The sequence below is a fragment of the Balaenoptera physalus genome, assembly GCF_965194825.1.
Source record: "Balaenoptera physalus genome assembly, chromosome: 1".
In the NCBI taxonomy this organism is placed as follows: Eukaryota; Metazoa; Chordata; class Mammalia; order Artiodactyla; family Balaenopteridae; genus Balaenoptera; species Balaenoptera physalus.
Genome location: NC_138882.1, coordinates 59747121 through 59767675, shown reverse-complemented (window position 1 = coordinate 59767675; position 20555 = coordinate 59747121). Strand labels below are relative to the sequence as shown.

At 37.7% G+C, this 20555-nt stretch overlaps 1 protein-coding gene and 2 long non-coding RNA genes across 5 annotated transcripts in view; 2 read left to right on the top strand and 1 right to left on the bottom strand.

Annotated features, from left to right (window-relative positions):
• LOC309649512 overlaps positions 1-20555 on the top strand; it is a 179270-nt gene that overhangs the window by 147502 nt on the left and 11213 nt on the right. For 2 of the 3 annotated variants that reach the window (XR_014257168.1, XR_014257170.1), the window contains 2 exons: positions 102-1981; positions 18698-18826. This is a non-coding gene — a long non-coding RNA (uncharacterized lncRNA). The remainder of the gene's footprint in view (positions 1-101; positions 1982-18697; positions 18827-20555) is intronic. The other variant, XR_014257169.1, reaches the window with a different exon arrangement.
• On the bottom strand, positions 1978-18705 carry TNFSF18 (TNF superfamily member 18). The gene is made up of 3 exons (XM_082439055.1): positions 16826-18705; positions 10809-10839; positions 1978-8555 (listed from the first exon to the last, which is right to left on the bottom strand). The coding sequence occupies exons 1-3, from the start codon at positions 17036-17038 to the stop codon at positions 8209-8211; spliced, it is 591 nt and encodes a 196-aa protein (XP_082295181.1). The 5' UTR covers positions 17039-18705; the 3' UTR covers positions 1978-8208.
• LOC309649521 lies at positions 8539-14475 on the top strand. The gene is made up of 2 exons (XR_014257179.1): positions 8539-12913; positions 13220-14475. It is a non-coding gene; the product is annotated as an uncharacterized lncRNA (long non-coding RNA).

Sequence of the window (20555 nt, the reverse complement as noted above, 5' to 3'; positions counted from 1 at the left end):
CTATTGCCAGACACTGAGGTGAGTTTTTTGTGTGTGTGCATTCTTTTATTTTAATCCTTAAATTATCCTATGCAGTAGAAATAATTATTCTTTCTTTACAGATGAGAACACCTGGACCCAGAGAAGTTACGCAAAGTGCTCAAGCTCACACAAAGTATAAGTAGCAGAGTGAGTATTTAAATTCAGGTCTATCTCAATCTAAACCCATCTCTGAACCACAGTACTCATTTGCCTCCCCTGAGATGATACAGCCTAGAAAATAACAGATGTTTTTTAAAATATCTTGAAAAGACAACTTAGAGAGTTGATGGACCTTACTTTGTTGAAAGGAAAGAGATCCATTTACACTAACTCAAGGAGAAAATATGGTTTGTTAAAATGATTTACAAGGCCTAGAACAGGAACTGAAATTATATCAGAAACTGGAGCATCTCTGGGCATTGACTGTTTTCAACTTTTTCCAACAAGTTTCATGGTCTCTCCCTCCCTCCCTCCCTCTTTCCTTCCCTCCCTCTCTCCCTCCTGTTCATGGCAGCACTGGCTTTTCCTCTTACATTAGCTCTATTCTTCCTGCCTGTCAACAGTTCCATGGCATCATTTAACTTCTCCACTGCTAAATGGTACTTTTTCCTTGTATGTTCTAGATCAAATTCCTAAGAAAGGGCATTGGATTTGCCCAGCTCATTTTATTGCCCAAGGCTTGCTTCTGCTGGGAAGAGGGTACCCTGACTGACCAACATTAACATGTAGTCTCCTTACCAGATAGATGCCTTTTTCTTTCCCTTTGCCCTGAGATTACCCACCCTCTACCATTCCACAACTCGTTTTTCTTCACAAACAAGTTTCTACAAAAAGTAGTATAACATATTGTTTCAGGTTCCATTAACTCCTCATCTGGCACTATTCTTCCCATTTGCTCTTCAGTCCTTGAAATCTGGATTCTTCTCCCATTATGCCACTGAAAATGACGAGCAACTACTTACCAGTGGAGTCTAATGAGCAATTATCAATCCTCGTAGTATTTGACTTCTTGGAGACTCTAACATCACTGACCACACCCTCATTCTCAGTCTTTTAGGCCTGCTTCTCTTCCAGTTGACCTCATTTGTCTCTGGCTGCTACTCTATAGGATTCCTTTGCTATGCCTGTCCTCAACTGTTGGTGCTCCCCAGGTCTCAGTCGTTTGCTCCCTCTCTAAACCCTCTCTATAGTTATTTTATCCACATCATTGACTTTACTCTAAAGGCTGTTGACTTTCAAATATTCATCCCATCTCATGTGACTCTTCCTGAGTTCCAGCTATATACTAGTAATGCCCACTGGGCTATTCTACAGACATCTCAAATCATACATTTATAAAACTGAACTCATTATCTCATCCACCCCAAACTTTCTCTAGTTCCTCCTTCCATATGCCCTACCATGAAAACATCACCATCTTCCTCACTTTGTCCAGCAAGGTCCCTCCTTCTTTATCCCTCACCTTAAATCGATCACTTTACTAGTTAATACTCTGATTTCAATTAGGAGAAGAAAACTTAAGGTAGCTGAGTGGGGAAAAGTAAAAGGGAATTTGTCATAGAGCTGCAGTGATTCTTACAGAATCCAGGGGTAAGAACATAGCTGGGCCTTATGGGTCAAGAGCAGTTCAGTGGAGTTTCTTTCCATTTTTCATTTCTGCTTCTCTCTGCGTACCCCTTTCATTCTTCTTTCTCAGCCAGATTGGGTCTCTCTGCTTCTCGGTCCACTCTATAGGAGGAAGATGGGCTATCACATAGCTGTTAAATTTTTATCTTCTCCAGTCAAGAGATCACGCCAGGGCAGTTAATTCCGGACAAGTCAACACTGGCTAAGAGAATGAGATCACATCGTGAAAATGAGGCTGCTGAAACCCACCCCTGTGGTTAAGGAAGTCTGATAAGGAAACCATTATGACTTTGGCAGAAACCCCAGTGGTACCTACCACAATCACTACAGTCTGGTGAGTCTATGTCATAAATTTTTCTCTCAGTCTCATCACCAATGCCATTGTCCTTGTTCAGGTTCTCCATCTCTTCCATGGGCTAATTTACTCACATTAATTATCATATATACAGTCCTCTGATCATTTGTTTACATACATGTTTCTCAGCTAAACTCTAAACTGCTTGAGGACAGGTATTATATCATTTCATTTAGTTTCCCCTCTGGTGTAATTTCTGAGATATATTTGGCCTCAGGAAATATTTGTTCAATAAGTAAAAGAGGCATTTTGTATCTTAGGCCATTATTCATTTGAATCCCCTACCTAACCACCCTGACTTGGATTCCATGCCTGCCAATAACCTTCTGGTTATAATTTGAATTACCATACAATGCTTCCTTCAGGAAGAGAACGTGCTGACCAATAAACTTCTACCTTAGTTTAAATCTTACTCTCTTATGAGTTTGGTTATGCAGTCCCTGAGAGATGTATAAACTCTAAGACTTTGTTAAAATTCAGTTTCCAGACCTAAAAACCTGGATCCTGGACTTCAGACATGGTAATTTCACCATTCTGAAATACCCACTCTGAAAAACCTTGTTGAGGAAGCAACTCACCACTTAAGGTGGCATCTGTCAATGTCTGTGCCCAGAAACCACAGTTCATGTTTCCAAAAATATTCGTGTGAAGTAATTAATAACAAATCAAGGTTCTAGAGACTTATAATGCCTTTGCAGAGGAAAAATGTGTGCATTCTAAAATCTCACATATTACTGAACTCTTTATTGCTCAATAGAAATATGTGAGAAAAAATTCCCATAGAGATATGGCTTCAAGTTCATGAGAGATCAGTTTTCCTGAATGTGTTTGTCACAAAGGATGATACGTAACATTAAAAAACATGGTTCTAAGAGCCATTTTTTGAGAAGATACACATGGCTGTTTCTAATAAATATATTTAATAAAGGCCAAAGGCACAAGCTTACCTTAAAATTTGGTGAAAGCATTACTATGGTAAAGCAAGCTAATGTGCTCTAGAATACTGCTTCCTAGGAAAACAAGGATAATGAAATGACTTTCATGATGATGATGGTGGTATGTGGTAGCCAGTTTTTTATTTTTTATTGAAGTATAGTTGATGTACAATATTAAATAAGTTATAGGTATACAGTACAGTGATTCACAATTTTTAAAAGTTATGCTCCATGTATAGTTATTATAAAATATTGGCTATGTGCCCTGTGGTATACAATACATCCTTGTAGATTATTTTATAGATAATGGTTTGTACCTCTTAATCCCCTACCCCTAGATTCTTAGGAAGCTAAGGGGACACACCTGAGGAGGTATGGTGGCATCAGACCCTCTAATTGCTCAATAACAAGACACATCAGCAAGCACTTACTCAACAAGCAATCTGTGTTGGTTGATTATGTGCCAGGCTAGCAATAGAGCTGGGGACACAGCAGTCACAGCCCTTGCTCTCCAGTTAGCATGGTAATCATGGAGGTAATCATCCATGACTGCCATCTGGGCACCAAGCATCCCTCGGGGCATGGGAGCTACACAAGCCACATAAACCAGGTTCTTTGCACATTGTGGACCAAGTGGAGATGACCAGTCACATGTCATTTTGCTTCTCTTTATTACTGTGGTAGCCAGTTTTATGGAGCACTTGTTACATACATAAACACTTAGAATTTTCCATGCATTGTTTTACTTAGAGTTTTTAAAAACCTAGAGGAATGGACATTAGGCTATTTTGAGAAGTTGTTTGCAGCATATGTATCTCATGTCTTGCTGGTCATTCTAACCAAGAACCAGCATCCCATCTTTTTTGTTCATTCATTTCAATATTTGTTGAGTTCTTTCAATGTTCCAAGCACTATTTTAGGTGCTGGTGATACAGCATTGAATAAATAAAATGCTTTTATCTTGGGGATTACCTTTTCTTGGGGAGGAAAGAGAATAAGATAGATGTTAAATTAACAGGTCAACTTGAGAAGTGGCAGTTTAAAAACTTAGGAATAAATCCAACTCTTTAATAAAAATGAAATCAATGGCAGCCATCATTTTAGTATCACTATGTATCAGAAACCTTTCATATATTAATTGGTATTTTAAACGTATTTTAATTTTATTCCTGGATTCAACAAATATTAAGCTCCAACTATGCATCAGACATTGGATAAACAAAAGAAACTGAGTCTCAGAGAGGGCAAGTAATTTTTCCAAGACCCAAATAAGTGATAAACAGCAAAACTGGAATTTTGAAAAAGTGTGTCTGACTTCAAAAGTAGAAGCAGAGTAACTAGTTATGAAGCTATTGAAATAATCTTGGTCCACAAACAAGAGCCATAGCAGAAAAGAGGTCAGATTCTCTTTGAAGGTAAAGACAATATGATTTCCTTAAATGGGTGAAAACCAGAAGTCAAGAATGACTCCATGACTCAAAGGTTTTTGGCTCATGCAGTATGATTGAAATGAGGAGGGCTTCAAGAAAAGCTGGTTTGAGGAAACATTAAAAGATTCACTTTGGGAAAGTTGAATTTAAGATGTCCATTGTACCTCCAATGTGAAATTACTGACTAGAGAAGTGAATTTACAAGTCTGAAATAAAGGAGAACAACTTGGGCTAGAGATAAAAATTTGAGAGTTGACAGCATACAGGTAAATAACACAATATTGATTGTGGCAAGGCTCATATGCCATAGATTGCCAGCATTCAAGTGGCAAAGTTGTCACTAGGTTATGAAAAGTGAAGAGCATGACCTTTTTTCAGACTCAAATAGAGGATAGAAGGCCATTTGCTTTTGTGATGAGAGATGGATTATGGTAAGTCTCATGGACAACACTAACTTTGGTTTTTTGTTCTGCTTTTTTTATTTTTTTTTATTTGTTTAGAAGCTTTGATTGTCTTTAAATACTTGGAAAAATATTCAGCTGAGATTTAAAGTTGCATGCCATGAAGCAGTGGTTCTTAAACTGTAGTGTACATAAGAATCACCTATGGGTCAGAGCTCATTAAAAATTTGATTCCTAGGCCTTACTCCTAGAAACATTTATTCATTGGAATATGAATGGGGCCTGGGGATCTTTTTTTTTTTTCCAAGCATACTGGGTGAATCTGATATAGAGTGCATAGGCCTCAGTTTGAAAAACTCCGCTATTGATCACTGAACAAATTGTTTTGTCTTAGTACTGTAAAGATAGTTGCTTCCTGGTGCATCTGCCCAGCAAGGCTTAAACCAAATAGGATTTTGTCCTGTTCTAGAAATGCAAGACAAGGTAGTTTATTGACTATTTACCCTATTGCAAGTTACTTAATTTACAAGGTTCTTTTCTTTTCCATAATTACTTTAACAATGTTCCTGAGAACAGGGTGTTTTTTTTAATGGAAGGATATGGAAGCGACTCAAGTGTCCATCAACAGATAAGTGGATAAAGATGTAATTTAGATATACAATGGAATATTACTGACATAAAAAAGGATGAAATAATGCCATTTGAAACAATGTAGATAGACCATTATGCTTAGTGAAATAAGTCAGAGAAAGACAAATACTGTATGTTGTCACTCACATGTAAAATCTAAAAAATAAAGCAAACAGATATAACAAAACAGAAACAGACTCACTCACAGATACAGAGAACAAACTATTGGTTACCAGTGGGGAGAGGGAAAGGGGGAGGAGCAAGACAGGGGTAGGGGATTAAGAGGTACAAACTACTATGTATAAAATAAGCTACAAGGTACAAACTACTATGTATAAAATAAGCTACAAGGATATATTGTACAGTACAGGGAATATAACCAATATTTTATAATAACTTTAAATGGAGTATAATGTATAAAAATTTTGAATCACTATGTTGCATACCTCAAACTAATATAACATTGTAAATCAACTATACCTCAATTTAAAAACTTCTAAAAATAAATTTAAAAAGCTGTGTTTCATATGGGCCAGAATTTCTTTGATGCACTGTCATATTCTCTGGATCAAAATCTCTAGTCTGATAACCCACAGATAAATCAGCTACAGATGACTTACCAACATATACTTTATTATAGGTTTAAAATGTAAACAACTGTTTGAGGAAACAAGGAAAGAGTATACATTGAAAACAAAACCTGAAATTACAACACTAGGGAAATTTAAAGGTCATCTGTTGGTAGCTGTCTTTCTGGTTGCAACTGCAGAGACCTCTGCTTGCCCTGAGAAATCACTGATATGTGGGGCTTTTGCTAGGAGTATGACAATTTCACTTTCTCCCTTGTCTGCCTTGACTGATTGTCCCAGGAATGACGCAGAAGCCAAGAGGAGTTATTATGAAGGAGAGTTTTACAAGCAGTGGTGTGCTGGTGAATGGGTTTTCCAAAAACAAAAGCCCTGATTTGTAGCATTTTCCAGTTCCCATGGTATAAATAGTCCCACCATGGCCAATTTCAAGGATGACTGTATTTAACAACCAGATTGTGCAATTTGTGAAAATTTAACAATCACTTCTTATGAACTAGTACTGGCCCACTCCAGCACACTGCTGCTTATAGCTCAACAACAATCAATATCACCAAGTTTCCATAAATATATGTCATATAACTTTAATTTCCTGAGAAAATATACAAATGCAAGAGGAACCAGGCATCCAAGCCTTTGGCCCTAAGCTACTCAGCAGATGTCTTTTTTAAAAAAATTACTAAGAAGCACCGTGGCTTCAGGCTTAGTCTGCTCCCAGGCAGTTTTTCTTGCACACAATACAAATATTTTTAAATTAGCTTTATACGGTGATACTATTAATTAACAATGTAGCCTTTTACAAATATCCATAAATATTTTAAATTGGGTTATCATGTAATCACATTACATACCTTTCAACAAGAACCCATAAGCAGCTAGTTAATTTCCCAGAGTCCAAAACTTTAGCAGACTGTCATTGAATTGAGTGCTATTCATTCTTTTTGGAAGTTAACACATTTGACCAAGACAGGCTCTTCAAAGTGAGGAAGGGGATTTGGTTGAAGTCAGTCCCGAACAACACCCTGTGTTCCCTGCTCCAGGCAAGGAAAGGAAAAGAAGTTTGCTGAGAAAGGAAAGAATTGGTGTAGCTTCCCTCTATCTACCTTGGGCTAAAAGGGAATATACCACCTGAAAAATCAAATCTGCTAAACTTTATAGACTTCTAATATGATAGCAGAAATACCAACCTTAAAGCTAAAATGGTGTGATACAGTGGGAAGCCCAGGGCCCCTTGTTAATCACTAGTTCTGTGGGTTGAAACAAGTTACCTATGTTCCATCTGCCTCCGTATTCTCATTGTTAAAACTGTGCCAAAAATACCTGCTCCATTAACTTCATAGAATTGTCAAGTGATGATATATGAAAGCACTTTGCAAACTGTGCAGAGCTAGCTAAAAATATGAAATCGTTACATGATAAAATACAGTACTGGTAATATCAATTTCTGGGGTAAAGCTTATGATTAGTAATGATTACTCTTTCTTTACTATTGACAACGTTTAGACACATACACAAGTTCTCTTGAAGCCCTATGTGAAGGTTCAGAATGACCCTTTTGACCAGCTGGTTTTATAAAGCACCCTGCATCCTGAGTATGATAAAATCAAGGAAAGTTCCTGAATAAAGTGCGTTCCATTCCAATGCCACCTGTGCCTCTGTCCCAATAGTTCTCAAGAGTGTTCTCTATCCTCTAATGCCATCAAATCTAAAGTGGTGTATTGCTGGCATATCTGTGGCCACCCTCCAAGTCTACTTTTTATTAGGAGGGTCTCAGAAGATGGGAATATGGGAAGAATGAAGTCAAGCAATCCACGGTCCAAGAGTATGAGAACAAGGCCAGGCTACTGCCCTGGATCTTTTTTCATACCAGATAAGGCTCCCATGGGAATAAGACTTCATTTTTTTCCACCCAGGGATTCAAGGATTAGACAAAGACACTTTGAGAAGATTCTGTCCTCTAGCCACCCGTATTCATTTTATTATGAACTAGTAAAGTGCCTTTGCTGACCTAACGTCAAGGGTAACCAAATGTCTTTGGTCCTCCCTCTGAGTCGAGTCTTATTCAGACAGGCATGAGAAATGAAAATCCACATGAAGAGGAGTTCTGTTTGTGTTGATCTGTGTGCCCAGATGAACTGTAGGCACTGAAAATCTTCCTCCTCCGTCCTACCCACTGGTATCTCTGCATGTGCTGAAGAGGACGGAGGAGACCAAATCGAGTCTCTAGGAGATGAACTGGGGATTTGCTAGCAAAAAGATCCCCCAGTATGTGTTATTTTTTAGAACCTGATGTTCAGCGTTGAATATCAAGTCTATTACATCTCCAGCATGGAATTCATAAGCCCCTCCTACGTTCTGGATTGTAGAGTTGTTCGTTAGAGCTTGTATGGGGTCTTCATTCTTACGCAGCAGCACCTCAAAAGGAGCTCGCCCCTTGTAGGCTGTATTGGGAGCCACTTGGCCGTAAATTAAATACAAACCATTCTGAAGTATTTTCAGCCTCCAATCAGCTGTCTTATTCACACAAGAAGGCTCAGGAGAGGGCATTTGCCATTTTGAAGGTAATGGTCCTATAAGACATTTACAAGAAAGGCGGGGGAGAGAAAGAAAAAAAAAAAAAAAAGGAAAGCATAGTTATTTAATTATTTCATCTTCTTCCTGATTATAGTTCTTTCCTACTTACCGGATGTTTCTTTACCCGGTCTATACTAGTTCTCTCCAACCACAATTTTAATATTTTAAGTATCTACCTACTCCTTGTTTTAGAGAAATTGCAGCTCCTGAGTGTATCGCTTGCTTGGGGAGTTCTAAGGAAATACATTTGGAATAGGGACACGGGTTAAGTTTTAGGATGGCACTTCATCTCTTGTCAATCGATATTTGTGAAAGGGGAGAAAGGAGGAAGGAAGAGAGGAATCACTCGCCAGGATAGTGATGACCAAAGTTGGCAGTGCAGGATGCATATTTGTCTTTCTCTGTGTAAATACTATTTACTATGTGTCACTTTATCAATGAGATCTTCTCATCAATCTGTATAAAATATAGCACTCTCCTGTTACTCTCTCCCTTTACCTTGTTTTTGTTTTCTTCATAGAAAGTGTCACCATCTAGCCTATTATAAATTGTTCATTTGTTCATTGTCTATCTCATACCCATTTGAATATAATGTCTTTGAGAACAAGTACCTCTCTGTTTTGTCCATTGCTGTATCTTCAGCCCCTAAAAGAATTCCTGGTACCCAGTATGTGCTCAATAAATATATCTTGATTGAATTATACAACTGTGTTCCTGAATTAGGTGCACTGTGTCTAAATTATGGCACTTTATGGGTATATATCATTCAAGATACACTTGGACTATCTTTATCCAAACAAACACTCCCAGAATAGCTACTGGTAAATTAATGAGTTTATAAATGGAAATTATTTGACTGTTTAAATATAAGTATCCCTAGTTTATTGCTGTCAAAGGGGATGGGGAAAGGGTCAAGACTTGTTTATTTTCATAGGAATATATGGAATTTACATATTTTCCTAATGTTAATTATTTTACACAGAGGTGTGATTTCAGAATCCCAGGATGTGCTTTTACCTCCCAAAACACTTATCTGGCCTGTTCTCTAATTCTCCATAATTTTTGTTATGGCGTCAAAGCTTTTGTCACATAATTAGAAACCTTGATTTTAAAAAAAGTACCCTGGAAGAGATAACATATTGACAAATTCTTATTTGTATATAAATGTCAGATATAAGGCTCTGAGAGTAGATTCTGAAGGAGAATGAAGGAAAGATCATTAAAGCAAGAAGCAAAGTCTCCCTGTATCTCCAATGAGCCCAGAGCCCAGTAAATTTCTTCCTGCTTGACCATGTAATTGACCATAGGCAAGTCACCAGGAAGAAGTGTCACTGGTTCTCATATTTAATTCTGTGATGGGGGACACTTAAAGACCATCTTAGCATCACTTGAGGTTCTCAACTTTTACCACATCAAAAGAAAATTTCAACATATCATGAGGAGTTTCACTCCATTCACTAGAAAAACAAAAACAAATCACAAAGGCAGAGACAAGTAAAAAGAGACTCCCTAATTTCCACAAAGCAAGGAAGCCTGGCTGTTTGCACTGTATAGGAAAACAGGAGTCGAAGTTAACTCTAGAAATATTCTGCTGTCAGCTGAAAATGGGTGTTTGACCTTAAACCAGTAAACAACCCAAAATGTATTCATTTCAATTTTGTATGTATTCTAAAAAAATGCCCTAAGGCTCCGGAAAACTGTAAACTTTAGTGTGTTTTCTAAGCAAGTACCAGGTCACTATAAAGGAAAGTGACTCAGGAGCTAAGAGGAGAAGAGAAACGAGCAGAGATGTGACCATTCCCCTAACTCTCATTTCTCATCTCTATAATTAGAAACAAAAATCACACCCTATACTCACTCTACTGGACGCTAGCAGTATGTGAAATGTGAGAATGACTTTGAGCTTGTCCCAGGGAAAGGTTGTAGAAATCTGAAACTTGTGCTTATTAAAACACAGAATTAAAAGTAGATTCCTGGATCTCAGATTCCCAGGCCTATGGGAGTGCCTAAGCATTCCTGCCCAGAGATGTGACCTTGAATGTAGTCTTCATCAGGGCATGGGCTTGTCCATCTGGTTCACCTCTGAAGCCTCAGCTCCTAGACAACTGCTTGGCACAAGATAAGCAGTTGTAAATAGTAGCTGAAGGATGACTAAAATAGAATGCATGCTTTCTTAACTCTGGAGCTTGCCTTTTGCATCAAATACTAAGAAAAGTAAAAAAAGGAGGTATATGAGACATGTTACTCACCAAACTTTGCAATACAGGGCCCACTGACAGTCTGTAAGGGAAGAAGAAGAATTGGTCAGGATGATGACAGTGTCACAACTTTCTTGATTGATTTATTTAGAGCCTCTGATTCCTGAAGCCGACTTCTTTTCCCTAGCCACATGAAAAAATCCCTCCCTCCCCCTTGTTTTGGATCTCTCAGCTTTCCTTTACAGATGGCTGGCGCCTTCCTTTACCTTTCATTACCCAGCTACCTTTTGGGTCTTCTAGGGAAAAGTTAAGAACTCCTTTTATCCACCTAATCTCTACCCACAGTACAGCTATTTGACCTTGGACTCTCCTCATCTTGGGCTATAGAAATTTTCTATAAATAATAGTCTCTGCATCCCAGGGACTTCACAAGATGGTCCACTGTCATGTGAGAAGAAAATAATAGAATTTCTATTTATATTTTAAATAACAAATTAAGCTATAGAAATATTTACATTTCAGATTGATAATGTCACGACTATTTAATATTCAGACAATCATGCATCATATACAGTGACTGAAATACCCTGAGGAGATCTCAGTTTCAAACTGTTGCAACATACCACAGTTTACATGCTACAGGAAGCCACCAGTGTGGTTGATTTTATAAATACAGATATTTAAATACTAAAGGCTTTAAGATACTTAGTAGTAAGGTAAGGTATACCCACACATTTTGTACCATGTAAAGTTCATTTGTTTCCTTGTGGCAAAGGGCTTAAGAGACTTTTCAAGCTTAAACATGATATCAGTTTTTCTTTTATAGGATTTCTCTGGCTGCTATGCTAGAAATAAATTAAAAGGTGACAAGAGCAAAAGCAGTGAGACAAGCTAAGAGATCAGTGTAATCATCTATGCAAGAAAGCATGGTGCCTCTGACCAAGGTGCTAGCCGTGGAGATGGTGATGAGTGATTGGAAACTGAGCCAACAGGAGTTCCTGACATGGATATGGATAAGAAAATGAGAAGAGACAAAGATGACACCAAGATTTGGGGCATGAGTAATTAGAAAGATAAAACTGTTAATCACTGAAATGAGCAAGATTTAAGAGGAGTAAATCGGGGGGAAAAGAGTCATGAGTTCATTTTTAGACATGTCAAGTTTGTGATGCTTATTAGATATCCAGGTAGGAGTGTCAAGAAGGTAGTTAGATCTGTAAGGATGGAATTTAAGGAGTTCTGATAATATAAATTTAAGAGTCTTCAGCTTCTGTGTGGTGCTTAAAGATATGAGACTGTATAAGAGCATCAAGTCAGTGGGTACAGACAGACAGGAGTACTGGGGCACTGTAATGTTTAGAGGTCAGGAAATAAGAAAGACCCCGCAAAGGAGCCTACGAAGGAAAGGCCACCTTGGTAAGGATTTTAATTATAGACTGTGGAATTTAAGTTGTCTAAGGAAGGAAGAAAAATCATGAATGGAGTGATGGGACAATATTTTTTTTTAATTTTATTTTTTTTATACAGCAGGTTCTTACTAGTTATCTATTTTATACATATTAGTGCATATATGTCAATCCTAATCTCCCAATTCATCCCACCACCCTGCCCCCAACTTGGGACAATATTATTTTAATTTAAAAACAAGAACTTTGCACTATTGAATGATGGATTTAAAAGTTAGTGTCATAACATGGTAAGCACACTCAAAAATGCATTCCTCCATTTTGATCTATATTTCTTCATGAGGTAATTTTTCAGTTATGACGGTCAAAACCATGAATCAAGGTAAGGTAAATTAACCTAGACTATAACTTTCAAATTATTATATTAAAAAGTGTTAAACTAAGATTAAGAAAATAAAAGAAACACATTTATCAAATTACTTTACTAAAATATTATTTCAATTATTTTAGAAATCTTTATATTATATATTTGCATATTATATAAATATAACATTTTGGTAAAAGCAAAATGGTTTTGCACTGTGAATAAACAACATTAAGCATATTATTTGGTTCATCCTTATAAATTTCTATTGTGTATCTTTTTAATTTACAGAGTATTAGAACTTGTATAAAACTTACAATAAATTAGCATGTATATTGGGATTGTACTCTAGAACATTTTGTTGATAGAGAGGTGCAATCAAAAAGGTTGGGGGGCTTCCCTCGTGGCGCAGTGGTTGAGAATCGGCCTGCTAATGCAGGGGACACGGGTTCGAGCCCTGGTCTGGGAAGATCCCACATGCCACAGAGCAACTAGGCCCGTGAACCACAGCTGCTGAGCCTGCGTGTCTGGAGCCTGTGCTCCGCAAGAGAGGTCACGATAGTGAGAGGCCTGCGCATCGCAATGAAGAGTGGCCCCCACTCGCCGCAACTAGAGAAAGCCCTCGCACAGAAACGAAGACCCAACACAGCTAAAAATAAATAAATAAAAAAAAATAAATAAAAAAAAAAAAGGTTGGGAATCACTGTTCTAGGAGATATATCACTGGATTCCTACAATTGCTTTTGCTCTTGCAATTATTTCATCCTTACTTTGGGATTTCTTAGAAGAGATGTTAAAATTCAATTTAGTTTAGCCCATAATAGGCATGTGATAGGGACTCAACTTCAATTTTCTCACTTATAAAATGGGGGAAATAGCAGCACCTAGCCCATTGAGGTTGTTTATGAGTTTAAATGAGATAATTCTTATAAAGGATTTTGCCCAGATATTCTGTCTTGTCCTGCTTATTAAGTATGAGTGTTTTGATAATGATGCTGATTATAATGAAGAATTAAAACTTTACGCACCTACATTCCCAACATTATACTAGCATTGTAAGCAAGAGAAACTAATGTCATCTATGGTCCTTGCCTCTTAAAAAGTTTATCATCTTTCTAGAAAGACATGATTAAACACATGAAGGGATTGGATAACAATCTAAATACAAAAGAGTTCCAAAATATGTGCCACAGGTAACCTCTATGTTGTCTACTCTCATGTATAAAGAGTGTGAGGAGAAACCTAATGCCACAGACAAATTAATTGCCAGAGACAGAAATCCTGGATACTGCAGAAATCCTGTAGGCTGCTTTAATGTCTATTTAGAACTATAGAAACCACCACTGTGCTATTGTGTCATTATTGCCACAAATGAAAATCTGTCTAATCACAAAAATCCTCTGGTTGGTAGTGAGGCATAGTCTTTGGCTGAGGAAGTGGAATAGATAAGCAACGAATACCCATTTTGTTAAAAGGCTTTTTTAACTTTATCTTCATTGTAAAGTCATTAATAATAATGGTGCAAATATGAATCACTACCATCCACTGAGAGCCTACTATGGGTCAGGCACTGTACTATCTATCTCATTAATTCTTACCACAACTCTGTGAAATAACCAACACACACATTTTCAGATGAGGAAACAAGAAGGAGAAGGATTATGTAACTAGCCCAAGGTCATGCAGCTGATGAGAGGCCAGGCTAAGATACAAACAGAGCCTGACTCAAAAGTCTCACCCCTACCACTCTGTGGAGCAGTTTGTATTTCTAATTTTGGTGATGTTTGGAAGGAGTGGGTATCCACTTATAAAGAAGCATATGGGACTTTCAGTTTAGTTAATTTATTTTTTGCTTAGAAGGATCAGTTGCTCTTGTAACCCCATTGTGATTTAAGCCCAGATTTACATACTTGGGTTAATAAATAAACTTAATAATTATTTCTCCAAACCAAGTCTAATCAGATCATCATTTGGAAATAGAATCTACTCTGCTTTTAAGTACAAGCACAACTTTCCCTTTTGAAAGTATCCTTCATTTCATTGAAGCAGGGGACTCTCCTGACATTTGGTTTCTTAGAGACAATTTCTATGAGGTTATTTTCATCTAGGGACGGACCAACTCCTTGGGCTCATAACCGATTCTTTCAGTGAAATGTCTTCTGAATGAAGAGGGGGAAAAAAGAAAAAAAGAATTCTCCCAAGGAAATTTCTGTTGATTTCGAAGGAGCCAACCTTCCTGTCTAACACTTTTTGAATTAGTGCCTAGAGAGGCTGGAAAGTGGGGTTTTTGTATATAAAAACCAGAGTGGAGACTAAAATAATGTAAACTCCAAGGTCCTGGAGCATTATGAGGAGGTGGAAGTGGCCACCTCATAATGACTCATCACCCACCAGCCATTCAGTCCTCTTTTCCAAAAATACTAATCTGTGGCCAATAGGGAAAAAGAAGTGCAGGCAAGTGGAAAGTGGAATACAGGAGCTAATATCATTCCACTGTCGGCCAGGCATTGGCTTTTCCCATGGGAACTAAGCCTCCCTGGCATTCTGTCAGGACAATATCCTGAAAACCTTTCAAACTTCCCCAAATTTGGTACAAACTCTGGGCTATTTCTTTAGAGGCGGAACCTTTCATTGAGAAGCTGCATATTGTCTAGGAGAGAGAATCTGGAATCAGAGCTCAAACACAGGGGATTGATCAAATTCAGTTCTGGCAAGAAGTATCCTAGTATGAGCCCACCTCCTTCCCTTTGCAAGAGCAGTTGTGTGCCTTTGAGAAAGGCACTTTCCTTCTCTCCCAGGCACTGGTTCCCCAGTCACACACAGGAAATGATGACACCTAGAACATATCCTGTGTTCTTCACAGTCATCTGGCTAATAGGACGTGAGGTTTGGAGAAGGAAAAGGCACTTCCAGATTTAAGTTGTTGCTATTCTCATCCTTCCCCTTCTTCAGAAATCTAAACACTCAGAATTCCTGACAATTCTTTTTTTTTTTTCTGCTCAAAGCTTCACTGTTCCAGAAACTTCAGAGTTCTGCTTGATACATTCCTGAGACAGTGGGGATGTGATTACAGATTCCTCTGTTGTACTCACTTGTGTACAAATTAATGGGCTACTGTGTAAAAACTTGGCCAAAGCTATACTTACCCTAAGTTAACATCAGCAACTACAATGTACTGCTTCCTCCTGTATCTTTTCTCAATTGCTTTCAAATATCTGAAGTAGTAAAACCATATCTTTGAAATTTTAACTGACCAATCCCCCTTAGAAAAATGTTTCTACAGTCACTGATTTCATATCACAGCCCTTTCTGAGATGGTCATGTACTACCTTATTCTTTGCAAGGCTCAGAATCTTTAGATGTACCCAGGAATTGGCTAAATCCTAAATTAAATAAAGTATTTCTTATTTTCTTTTTGGTCAATGCTATGTAGTCAACAGTCACATTTCTACGAAGAATCTCATGTACCTCCCTTCCCTTCACTAGACCCACAACTTGGATTGGAGCTCAGTGGGAAATTCCTGATAAGCATCAGGGCCTTCCCAAATAAGAAAGTATTTCCTCCTTCCTCCATGAAGCCTTCCCTGATCAACCTAGCCCAAAGTCAGTGACCCCCTCTTGACCCCCTAAAGCATTTATGTTCTATACTGTCCTTAGCTAAATTATTAATCACTGTATTTTATAGCTAGAAGGGACATTATAATGAACAAATCCATTTGCCTACCACCATTTTTCAGATGAAGAAACTGAGAACCAGAAAGATTAGACGCCTTTCAGATGCATACAGCTAGTTATTGAGAGACATAGAATCCATATCTTCTTACTCCTAGTTCAGTGCCATTTCCCTCCTCAAAGATAACGCTAACCATCTGTAACTTACCTTATTGTCTTTTATTATCTTTTTGTGTCTTTTTCCACAGTAAGAGTGTAGCTTGCACCCCATTCCTTGAGGGCAAGCATTGTGTTTTACGTCCTCTTATTCCACCAAGAGCAGAGTTCCAGAAAGGGAGAAAACACTCCACAGACATCTGTCAATTGACTGATTATTTGATTCCATCTAACTTAGTTCCGCAGCTAACATTTAGTATTTTCTACTACCTTTCATCTTAAACACTTAGATAAGCCTCAAAAGCCATATTGCTGTGACAAAATTGGAATTATATTTACATTATCTGTACCCACATGACTCTTTCTTCCAACTAGCTCTAACAATACCGAGTGACAATGATAATAACTAGACTTATAAAAGAAAAAAGGAGTATAATAAAGAGCAACCTTAGGTACTGTTGTCTCCTTACCTTGAGTGGAAGACAAGTAAAGATTAGTGTACTGAAGGAGCAAAGTAATAGCAAAATAACTGTTGTTGAGTAGAGTAGCCATTTCTTCCAGGATGGTCTCTGTGCTCCTTGAGGACTTGAATGGCCTAAAGGCATATTCTCCAGGTGGCTCAAATTCATTCTTTGCAGGAATGAGAGCTGTGGAAAGCAAACATTCACAAGTGATGAGCACATGGTGCAAGGAGTCAGTTTTGTAGTATTATGGTAATTAGTAGTGGGTGTAAGAGGCGGGGTTTTCCTTCTGATTCTGTGTGTTGGAAAATGATACTCCTAGGCTAAGTGCTGATTCTTATTTGGCACCAGGCCAAATGCACTGAAAGGAAGAGAGGGCTAAAAGGGAACACAAACACAGAGGACAAAATACAAAACAAAACAAGAGAAGTTAAGAGGGGGGAAAAAAATTATTTCCTGAAGCAAGAGGAACTATGGAACTGTGCAGTATTACAAATTATTCCAGATAAGAAAATCACTTTTTGTAAGAAAAAATAAAGTTCAAGATTAAGCCCTATCATACTCCAAATATCATACATGTGTGAGGCAGTAGATCAGGGAGCTAGGGAGACTGGGATGCATGGTTTGGAAAAAATAGTTGCATCAATTTCTAGTGTATAAAATGTGTTCATTCTGAGTGTGTTTCGTGTTTGGTAATTGCAATCATTGTTGCTTTTGTTGTGGTCATCCATTTACAATGCTTGGTGTCAGTTTATTTATCTCTTGTAAAAATAAAATACAGTGCGTGTGAAAAGAAAAAAAATGTGTTCGTTCTGAGATGGTCTCTAGAAAACACCACGTGTATTACTAGAACTTAATTTTTAAAATATGTCAATACAACAAGCTTAATTCTTTTATGTCTCACCATTTAAAAACTCTGAAAATTCAATGCTGGCATCAAATAGAAATAAAGTTATACAAAAGGATATATTCTTGCACCCTGTCCTCCAGTCTGAGCTTACACTCTATTCCAAAAACCTTGAGTTTTCTTCCTGGCACCAAAAATACCAATTTACTACAAAATTGAGGAAGTTCCCTGGTTCTCTGTACCTCAGTCTTTCCATCTGTTCAATGGAATGCCTACCTTTTTTTTTACACAGTGCCAGAATCATGTTCTAGAAAGAACATGGACTTTTAAATCAGACAGACCTGAGAGGGGGGCCTGGTGTTGCCCAGCCCTTATCTGCTCAGTGGCCTGCAGCATGTTACTTGACTTCTTTGTTTCCGTCCTTGTAAATGGAGAAAATTTCCACTTCATAAGGCTTTTTTGAGAATGAAATAGATGTGAAGGTTTGGCTCATAAGAAGTGTTCCATAAGTGTTTCTCTCTTCTCCACCCTTCTGAGAGATGTTAAGACTGAGTCAATTATGAAATTCTAGAAAAGAATGATTTTTTTAATATTTGCCACAGGGTGTAACTCAACTGAAGTTCATTTAAATAAAAGGAGGTAAAATGAAAGTATTTTGAAGAAAAACTTTCTAATCTAAGAGAGAATCAAAGATGTTTTAAATTAGGGAAAAAGCCTAGAGATTGAACATCCTCATTTCTGAAAGAAGACGCTAAGGATAATAGAAGTTGAGAGGTGTATCACACCACTAATGGCTGGGTAACAGTGGAGTGGGGACCTGAGCCCAAGGATACTCTCTTTTAACCCAATCATGTTTGTTTGGTTTTTTTTGTTTTTTTAGTACCACACTAATTGTAGCAATATTTCTTACTGAGTTGTCAGATTTAATTTGGCTCTATTTTACCTTGATCAATAAAGAATCTCTGAAGAAAAGAGTCACTGAGTCACACGGGAATACTTTTTTAATACAACAATGTTTTGTGGCTCTCTCCTAGATGCTGTGATGCAGAGATGAACAGCAAAATGACTCCAGAAGAGTGATGCATTCTACCTACAACTCTTCCCTTGTATCATGTCTGAAATGCATACGCACCAGCACAGAATTTAAAACTGACCACTGAAAAGTCAGTCTATTTCCTCTGTGTTTCTGACTTGTTCTTTCTCCTGATTCCTCTCCAAATTTTAGATGGAAGTGCCTCTGCTTGCTCAATTCAGTTAATATTTATTTAAATAAGGAACTGTTCCAAATAAAATCCAGTTCCTTCTTCTGCCCTTAACTAAGATTAGGCTCTGGAATATCCTGATTAATTATTTTAACCTTCTGAACATATCTTTAAAAAGATGACATGCTTATCTCAAGAAGAATACATTCCAAGCACAAGGAACTATATTCAGTATCTTGTAATAACCCATAATGGAAGAGAATGTTAAAAGAAGAACATAAATATTTGTATATATATGTATAACTGAATCACTGTACTGTGAGAGAGCATTAGATAGACATTGGATTCCTCCAGAATCAGGTCTGCAGTCCCTGCCACGTTCCCCTTGTATACTATTTACCATGACTTTATGCTTGTGATAGTGTATGGCGTGGCCTATTCAGTGAGAAATATTCAGTGTGTCAGAACCCAGTCAGAAGCACTACACAGCTGACTTTGCCTACTCTAGATATCAGAGTGTTCGTTGTTGGAACAAATAAGGCCCAGGTGGCCTGAAGATACATACATAAATGGATGATAGATAGGTAAGAGAAAATAGACAGACATAACACATAAATATGGTTTTAAACTTGGAATTTTATGAAGGCAACAACAGTCTCTGTTAAGATTAATAAACGCCTACTCTGTAAAGAGAATTGTGTAAGCTCTATACATAAATAGATCTATATGTACACATATAAATACATATTTACATACATATACATATTTACATATTATATGTACAATAAATTCTAAAAGGTATATGGAGACATATCAATCTTCAGATCATTCTCTCTAAGGAACTAGTAACAACTCTAACCAGGGTGGTCTAGGAAACAGTTTGAATTAAGATTATGTTTTTCTTCCATGACTTGGGGACCCTCTTCTATACCCTAAATTCTCTTGTTCTGTGCTGTTTTTGCATGTCCATTTTTTTGGAGCCCTTCCCAAATTCTTCATTGTTTGTCTATGTTTTACTGAATCAAGTACAGTCTTTAAGCAACAAGTCTATTGACAAATTTCCATGGAAGCCTTCCTGTTCCAGGTACCTGCCTTACCACTAATCTTTGAGAAAGGCTGTGTGGGGTTGTATGTCCCTGTCTAGCCTGAGTTCTCTCTGTGAGTGGCTTCTTGTTGTCTTGGGGAGGTGTGGGGGGCTGTCCTCTCTAGCCTAACCAGTATTGTGTCAGTATCCCAGCATCTCCCGGAAGGAGCATCTTAAACACCTTTTGATGGGAAGGATTACTTCCTGCTTGGAATCTGGACTGAAAATAGATTTTCCGTTATGCAACATGGCATAACACTTCCTAATTAAAAACATCAAACATCACCCTAGAAGCCATAATGAAAGGGATTTGCTATTAAAGCATATCTTGCCCAATATCAAATGGATCACCAGAGAACTATATTTCACCTATCAACCAAATTAAATAAGAGGGTCTTAATATTCCTGAGACTAAGCATCTCCCAAATCTCCTGGATTTCCTTGGGTAGCCCTGGCAGATGGGGATGGGAGAGGTTTTTTTCCCTTTATGATTCAACTTGTTTTCCTCATTTGACAAACTACCAAACACGAGCTCCACCAGTGGAAAACAATCAGCACATTCACTGTATTCAACACCCAACTGTGACACGTGTTCATACAGAAATC